The sequence below is a fragment of the Heliangelus exortis genome, chromosome 5, assembly GCF_036169615.1.
Source record: "Heliangelus exortis chromosome 5, bHelExo1.hap1, whole genome shotgun sequence".
Classification (NCBI taxonomy): domain Eukaryota; kingdom Metazoa; phylum Chordata; class Aves; order Apodiformes; family Trochilidae; genus Heliangelus; species Heliangelus exortis.
The window spans coordinates 8,058,943-8,067,736 of record NC_092426.1 but is presented as its reverse complement, the minus strand read 5'-3'; the positions used below and the strand labels follow the sequence as shown (position 1 = coordinate 8,067,736).

The following is an 8,794-nucleotide window of genomic DNA, read 5'->3' as shown; positions in this document are numbered from 1 at the left end:
AGGAGCTGCTGCTCTCTGCCGGATAATGCTGTGGAGAAGCCACCCAAAGCTGGGCACAGGACAAGGGCCACCCAAAACTTCTTTTTTCTCTTCTCCTTTGTCCCCTCTGTGAGTACTGGTGGTACAGTATGAAATTTTGGGGTTGGAGAGCACCGTGACTATCCTGCTTTTGAGGACTGTGTCAGCTGAGACTTGTTGCACAGCTCTTCAGCAGCAGAGAAATTGAAGAGGAATTAACCAAAGTGATGTGGTGCCTACCTGACTCATCTCTGGATATCACTGATGTACCATTCCCCCAAAAACCACAGTTGTCTTCCACGTTCAATGATTCCCATGACCTTTTCAGCCTCCTCCCTGCTGGGAAGGCTGCAGGGTTAGTTTTCCTACCAGACTTGTGTGCATGAGTCCTGAGCATTGACATATTCCTCCTCCAAACAAATGGAATCACAATGCTCAGGCTCAGCGTGGACCACTTCCCTGTTCCTTTATGCAGTCATGGGCAGTGGGAGCTTCTCCAGGGATCTCAGCACTCAGAGCAGCTGTATTCAGACAACGTGGCACCCTCCAGGCAGATGCAGAGGCAAGGCAAGAAACAACCATCTCTGCTTCCAGCCTGCAGTGGCCAGAAAGTAACCATCCCAGCCAGGGACTGTCAAGAAAGGATTTGAACCAAATGGAGAGCAGTGCTGGATTGTGTGGGGTGCCCATGCCTCAGATGCTGTTCAGTTTGCTCTTCCCAACTCAAAAGTGGTAGGGAATAATTTGGAAGGACATGGAATTCATACGGAAAAAACAGCTGGAGATGGGGCACAGCAGTTCTACATATGGAGACGGGAGAGGCTGGAGCTCTGAAAACCAAGACTCAGGGAGAGATTGGTGCCTACACTGTAAATCCCAAATGTTGTGGAGATGATGGAGAGGGACCACCTCCTTGCCGTATTTCCACCATCTTATCAAAGGAACAGGTTCACAACAAACACAAAGAAGCACACTTCCACCCAATTCATGGTGCAGTTGTGGAACTCGTTGCCACATGACATTGTAGAGGACTAAATCATAAAAAAAGATGGTAAGATGCTGGAGGAGAAGTACCTATCAAATGTGTCTGGCTTCAGAAGCCCCTAAACCACTGATGAAGAAGCTGATGGAGGGCTCCCATTGCAATCTGCTGCTTTCCTGCACTTTCTCTAACCATCTTCCACTGGCCACTGCAGGACACGGGGTACAAGATTAGAGGGACCTTTGATCTGCAGCAGTACTGCTATTGGGTGAATCAACTTCCACCTACAGGTAGGGTTTTGTTAATTAATAGGCGGGGTTATGCCCAGAGTTATGCCTCCAGACAGATGGCCAGGCCTTCAAAGGGCCTTCTGGATGCCGCTGCCACAGCAGTTTCCAAACCTGCTCCACAGCTCCCTGCTCAACCTTCTTTCATACGTAGCCTATCTGCACAGCAAATCTGCCAGAAGAAGTCCCCTCCAACCCCAGCCTCCTTCAGATGGGTGGGAGAAAAGCTAGGATTAGCTGCTGACAAAGATCTACAAGTTAACAAGTCTTTCCCTACCAAACAGGGGTGGAGGATTTGCATTGGGTTGGTTTCGTGAGCTTTTTTGACAGAACATTTAAAATCAGTAGTCTCTCTTGGGAATCTGTATGCCAAACAGTGTGACTCCCTAGTGACAGCCTTTCATCCTTAAAAGAATTGTCACAATCACACCTGCTAAGTGAATCTTACCTACCACCGAAAAATCTTAAGTTGGCTCTCAGAAAAGCACAGATTTATTGCCTCTGTGGTTATAGAGTAGTATGGGTAAAGTATCAACAGTGTGGAAAAAAGTATAACACCTCCTAAACACTGCCTGTTTACAGTTTCCATGATTTTTTTGTTTTTCCCATCTAGAAAAACTAAAATAAGGCACCTTTGCTGCCAGGGAAATAAATAAATAGAGTTCCTCCTCTCGGTTTCTAAAGACCTGGTCATTTTCCACTCCAGTAGTTGATTTACACACTTCTTCCATAAAGGCACTGCAAAGTAACCCTAGAAAAGGGTGTGCTAAATCTACAGCTGGAGGAACAGGTTATAGCTATGTGCTGTGGAACTTACCAACTGCAAGAACTGTCAAGATAACGTTGTTCAGCCTTTGTGAAGTTGCATGCCTTCTGCAAACCATGCTGATTCATTAAAAATAACCTGGATTGTTAACTTTGAGGCCCCTTTTCTTTTTCCTGTTCATGTAGCAGATTTGGATCCCAGTCCAGGTCATCTGCAGGGCTGACTTGGTGCTATGAATACAGACACCACCCTGTAGCATGGCTGTTTATCTTGCCCCAGAAGTAGTATACACAAAGTCAAAAAAATGAATTTAAACCACCCAGACTTTACTGGTTTTTGGAAAATGTGGCAGAATGGACCAGGAAACTTAGTGATGCTTGAGAATTAAAAAAAATACTGTAAAAAAAGACATCTGATTTCTGATTGTTACCTGTGACATTGATTTACAAAAAATTTGACTGCACATTTTCAATCAAATGCTTGAAGAGATTCTTGCACTTAACGCTAAGTCCCAATGGCACTGAAAGAAGTCACTTGCATAAAAAGAAGTTCCACATGAGTACAGAAACACTGTGCACAAGATGGCTGCTATGTAAGGGATGAACATGGGAAGCATTTGGTCATCTCTCATTCCTAAGGGGACATTTTGTTCCCTTACTGTTTCATTAGCCCAGTTTTTATTCCACCATCTGTGATGAAACAAGGAGAAGCAGGTAGTTAGGGACTGCTCTGCAGCACTGCACAGAAGAAGTCTGAGCTTCATATCATTTTTCCAGACTAAAATATCTAAAAGTGATTTAAACAGTAACTTTTCAACAGTAAAGGAAGAAAAAACAAAGCCAACCTCCACCCTCCTTGCCTACAAGAAGCCCTCCAAAGGTCACAGCCAGACTATTCAACAGAAGGGATCCAACTACCTAGGAAGGTTCACAAGCTGCTTGTAACTCTTCACTCATCCTTTCTTTGTTTATCCAAAGGAGTAGGAGAGGCCATCAGCACTCAAAAGCAGGATCATGGGGAGACCACACATGTAACTTAACTGAACCAACTCAAATTTTTGTACAGGTTAATTACAACCTACAACAATCCCTTATTGTCCAAGCTATCTCAACTAGCACTGAAACTAGTGTCCTCTGCAGCTTCCAAGGCAGTGACTAAAATGCCTTACAAATTTTAGGGTTTTTTCTGAAAAATGTATGGGGTAGCAAATAGCTTTTTGTGGTATGAACTAATTTTCCATCCAAGCAGTTGGTTATCTAGAGGACTAATTATGTGGTCTAATAAAGAACAAACCGTACAACAGTAAACAGCCAAAAGAGTTGAGCTCACCAAATATTTCAGATTAACATCAGAACTTGAAAAGAGCAAAGAAGGAAAATTAACCTGGAACTACCCATTGCTTAGGAGGGAGGAAAAAAAAAAAAAAAAAAAGAACAACAACAACAAAAAAAACCACACAAAAAAAAACCCAAAAAAAAAGGAGGAACCAAGTTACTATTTTTCTAATTACACACTTATTTTAACAGTTAGATTTCTGGAAGCAATACAGTGGTTAACACGTATGCACCAGCAAGAAGTTGACATGTACAAGTTCAACATTTCAAGTACAAATAAGCTGCAAGGAAAAAAAACCCCTAATCAATAAGGTGATGTGGAACAGGGGAAGAAGACCTGCAATTAAAGAACCACATAAACATAAGATCTGTATAAAACAGACCAAGGTTAAACTATGCAAGTGGAAAAGTTTACTTTTTGTTCATCCTCTTTCAATCATCTTGTTTCATGTATTTCAGTTTCCATAACTCATCCTTGGTCATCACATGAAGGTGGCATAAAATAATTTTTTTCTTTTTTCAGGCAAAGAGCACTACTAAGCTGAACACCTGTCCTTGCTGGTTTTGCAGGTCCGTTGGGGAACAAGTCCTGGACACAGTATCAGCCATCAGGGAACCCTCCCAGCCTTTGTTCACAACACTGGGCCTTTCACTCCTCCTTCATTTAGGCTCCTCACATCAGAACTCCAAGCCCTTAGAAAGTAAACACAATCTGAAGTATCTTACACACAATGAGGGAATCATTTTATTAGATTATGGAAGACAGCAGCATTACAGTACAAAAAGTTACAAGAGTAGCAGAAAAAAAGTGTTTTTGGTTTAAATACTCAGGATTATACTGGGGAACATGAGAAGGATAGTACCCTTTTCTAAACTAACTCCTAACCAGGTTATCAAAATAAGTTTTGAATATTTAGCACAAGTAAAAAAGTTACAACAAACATCATTATAAAATGCTTTAATAAATAGTTTCTTTTCTGAAAGTTTTTTGTTTTTTGTTTTTTTTTTTGTTTTTTTGTTTTTTTTTAAGAACATGTCAAAAAAAAAAATGTACTAAAACAGAAGATCCTGCAAAGCAAATCCTGTGTTCCTGTATAAAATAACTGGTTTCCAAACATTCACGTTTATATTGTTCTTGGGCCAGAGTTTATACTCCAAAACATCCGTTCCTCTCACTGGTAGGGTAACTAAGTGTATGTAGTGTTATGCTTCTTCAGTAATTAAAATAAACTTATCATTTGCCCAGTTAATAGCAATAATAAAGCCTTTTAAAAAAAAAAAATAAAAAACACGCATAAGCCTTTCATTACAAATAACCATTTCTGATGAGGTACTCCCATCTTCTGAGCTTGCCCGCCTTTTTTTCTTTAGAGCGAAAGATGAATAAAGCACAACAGAAACAAGATTGAGGAAAATATTGTTCCCTTCATTAGGCCTGTATTTAAACGCAAAAAAGTAATACCACATGTAATTAACATATTCACAAAAGAAAAAAAAACAATGCCTCGCTATGTTGGTACTGTACAGTAGATGCACCCGTTAGTGTTCTTGAGATGGGCTGAACATGGGAATAAACAAACAGTTCTGGATCCATTTACATGTAAGTGGTTATGTTCCTATGTAAATACAAATGACCAACAGATTCCTAACATTGATTGTATTAACATCATTTTCTAATCTGGACATAATACCAAAAAAAGTCTTATAAACTGCCATAAAACCTCCTTTTCTGCAACATAAATTAAAAGGAATGACATGTAAAAAAAAAAGACCAAAATATTTAAGTTATTAAATCAAATATACAGAGTGATTCATTTAATATGTACATATTTACAAAAAAAGCACTTTCACTATTAGAAAATAAACTGTGTCAGTCAGGGAACCTAGAGTTCTCACAATTTTACTATATTGATATGGCAGTCTTTGACAGTTGCTATAGAAAAAGTTTAATCTCAAGGCACTTGTCACATGCTTCAATACTGCAATTCTAAAGTAATTAAACAGAAACAAAAAAGGCCACTTTTAAACCACAGTTGAAAGATCTCTATAATTTTTTTTTTTGTTCCTATTACAAAGTGTGTAAGGCAAATTTGGAAAAAATCTTACAGAAGCTACTAACGTAACAAGTGCAGTGAGCTGCCATTAATAGAGATTCAAAGTCAAGAAAGCAGTTTAAAGTTCACACAATTTCCTCAACCAGGAGGTTTTAAAGCCACCATTAAATTAGAGCAAGTAATAAAAAGAAATACATTCTGTAAACAGTGTACAGTCTTTTGTAATAAACTTTACACATATTGAAAATACCTCTCCTCTGCCACACAGCGAGTGTATTATAAGTAAACTTTACAAAAATAGCAACTATCAAAGATTACTCATTTTTTCATCTGACAGTCATTGAATAATTTATACAAGGCTAAAGAAACAAAATAAATTTTATTTATTATTATTTTTATTTTTTTTTTTACGCAAAATAAAGAAACTATGAACATTTGACTCCAGACATTTTTAGTCCTTGATGCAAAGTGGAGATGTCAACTTTTTCCCTCCCCAGTAATCGCAGGCGCAGTCTGCCTACATCCAAACACAGGTTAGTCTCTACTGCCTTCAAAGTTTGATGCATTCACATTTTTTACAGATCTGTTGTCCATTTTGCCTATTTGATGGGATTTCTTTACTGGACTGCTCTCTGATGTGTCAGATGCCTTTGTGGGCAAAGGCTTTGCAAGTTTGTGAGAGAGGAATTTGTCCATTTCCTCATCTCTCTCCTCCTCTTCATCCTCCTCTTCCTCATACTCTACATACTCCTCTACCGCATCACAAGTTCTTTTTTGAGGAGATATGAAGTTTTTGCATTCGTAACGAATGTCTTTGTTACTGTAAGATCTGTCTATAGGATTTCTTATGGGATTTAAAGGTGCCCACTGGTTATTGGCACCCTCTTCTCTGGGAGGACGACTTCTCTCTCTCTCTTTTCTCCTCTTCCGAGTCCACCACACGCAGATGATTATACAAGTCAGCCACACAATGCTAAACACCGCACAAAGAATTGGAACCAAATAATCTAGAGAGTAAATGAAAAAAAAGAAACAACAAAGTTTTGCGTTAAGAGAATTAGATACACAGCAAGGGACATCTGCAGGAGAAACACATCCATCTGTAACTATAGGTTAGCCCTCGAAAGGTTTTTAAGAGAAAGGAAGTAAGATGTAATTACAGCACCATGATAGCTGTCTGAATGTAGCAGTCCACCTAGAAATGCACTTTACTAGATTAAACTAAGTTAGAGTTCTCCCTGCTTAACGATGGGGAGGTGGGGCTAGAAATGCTAAACTTGAGAGGGTTTTTTCTGCTCCAGCAGACAAACTGATTATAGAAGCAGCATCTCCTTCTCAAGTACTTAAGCTAAGTTGTCCCAGAAAAGCTCAGTAGTGACTCTTGAGAAAAAGAAATACGTCTACCCTTGTAGGAGGCAAGCTGTAAAGAACACTGTCCCTTTAAGTTGCTCTAGAAGTACCAACACTTGCATCAGAAATATGTCCTGTGTTTAGTATCACAAAGAAGAGTCCTTTACCAGCAGGTCCACAGACATTTGTGTATCAACTACCTCAAAAATATTCAAGTTAGAACTATGTAACTAAACCAATCATGGTCTCTTTAGGATGTGTATATTTAAGTGTAAAACATCAGAATATTGCCACTAGAAAAAGAACTCTTCACTGCTCACTGTATAAACAAAAGGAGTAGAGGCAATTGAGTTTTCCCACATTCCCAATCACAAACCTCAGTAGTGCTCTCCCAGACACACAGCCTCAGACTATTTCTCTAGGAAACAACTCATGGCTATGTTTGGACTCCCCTCCCAACCCCCCCCTCCATCCCCTCAAGGGCTTTTCTGCTAGGATAGAGTAACATTTTTCTGCTCTTCTTGAGAAGCAAGATAAGAGGCAGTTAAGACATGAGGTGCTTTGCTTTTTGTAGACCGCAGGATTGATCAACAGTTCTACAGACAAACACTGTTAATCTACTACTCTAACCTCTGATCCAAACATAAATTCCCTCTGAAGTTTTAAGACAATTGCTTATGGAATAACAACCACTTCAACAACACAGTCACTGAGTCCAATGTTAAAGTCACTTCTGGACATATTTTTATGTGGAAGATGGCAAATTCTCTAACACTTCTTCCACGTAAAGGGGCATAAATGATGAATGGCATCAAGGGATCTAAAAAATTGAATTTTAGCTGCCTGGAGAAGGATTGCATTCTTAGAAGAAACTGGTATTCTCTCCTATTTTTTCATAATACTCAACTATGAACGGGAGGAGGAATACTTCAGGGAAAAAGGAGCTCTTCATACCACCTTCCCCAAGATTAGAACAGAATGCTTGCATTCTCACAACTATCACATCTATTATTTCATCATACAACTGTCAATCCAAGTTTACTTAATAAAAGGTTCTTAAATGGAGAACTGTCTATATATAGATTCCAAGTACAGAATACTTTTTAAAAGCTAGAGGAAGTAAATGAAGTGTTTAAATAATCACCTCCATCTAGACACTTGAACATCCCACAGAAATGAGATTCTTAAAACAGACACAAGGCTTTACCACATTTGGTGATAGTTTTCCACCTACCTCATCCAGTTAAGAGGTAACAACACAAAACAAAAAAAACCCAAAGACCAGGGGAGTCCAGGTTACAGTTTACTTTCTAACAACTCCACTGAAAGGACCAGGAAGCAGCAGTCAATACTGAACATCCATATTAAAATGGAGAGTCTGGAAACCATTTCCTAGCCCTTGCCACAAGAGCAGTCCCACAATAGAAGTCAAAGTCTTTCCTAAGAAAATCTTTGAACCTTATTGAGGTAGGAGGCAAAGTAATCCCTGTCCTTTTCATCCTTGCATTTAACACACAAACAGGATAAAGAGAGGCTGAGGAGATACGTCAGAATCTCAGATCAACTCTTTATCATATATGCAATTTCTGTCTAAGGCAAGAACAAAGCTAGCAGACTCCTTCAGGGCAGCTGAGGAAATAATGTATTTGCCAAGGCTTTAGGAGATGAAAGGCATTTCCTCAAAGAGAAATGCAAGGGAAATGGAATCGGGCAATTTACTAATTGTTTGGACTATGAGTGGAAGATCTTCCAGAAGATTACGCTGGGAAGGTCTAGGAAGTCAGAGAGTCTCCTGCCATTTTAAAGTTTTTCACTCTGAGGCTCAGTTGAACTAAAGCTGCCCAGAGGTCTTTCACAAGACCTCCTCCAGGCATGAACACCAATATGCAGAATCTTCAGCTGCTTATTTTGGTATTCCTCTTGGAGAGCTGATATTCAGAGATAGAGGTCTCTCCAATCACACCATTTCCTCATTAAGAGCAATGAACTTTACATTTTAAGCC

The 8,794-nt window shown here is 39.4% G+C and overlaps 1 protein-coding gene across 3 annotated transcripts in view; it reads right to left on the bottom strand.

Annotated features, from left to right (window-relative positions):
* Positions 1-4,109: 4,109 nt before the first annotated feature.
* Positions 4,110-8,794, bottom strand: part of JAG2 (jagged canonical Notch ligand 2) — a 68,836-nt gene continuing 64,151 nt past the window's right edge. For all 3 annotated transcript variants that reach the window (XM_071745380.1, XM_071745381.1, XM_071745382.1), the window contains one exon: positions 4,110-6,448. In XM_071745380.1, the coding sequence (XP_071601481.1) occupies positions 5,976-6,448 (473 nt within the window). In that variant the 3' untranslated portion in view covers positions 4,110-5,975. The remainder of the gene's footprint in view (positions 6,449-8,794) is intronic.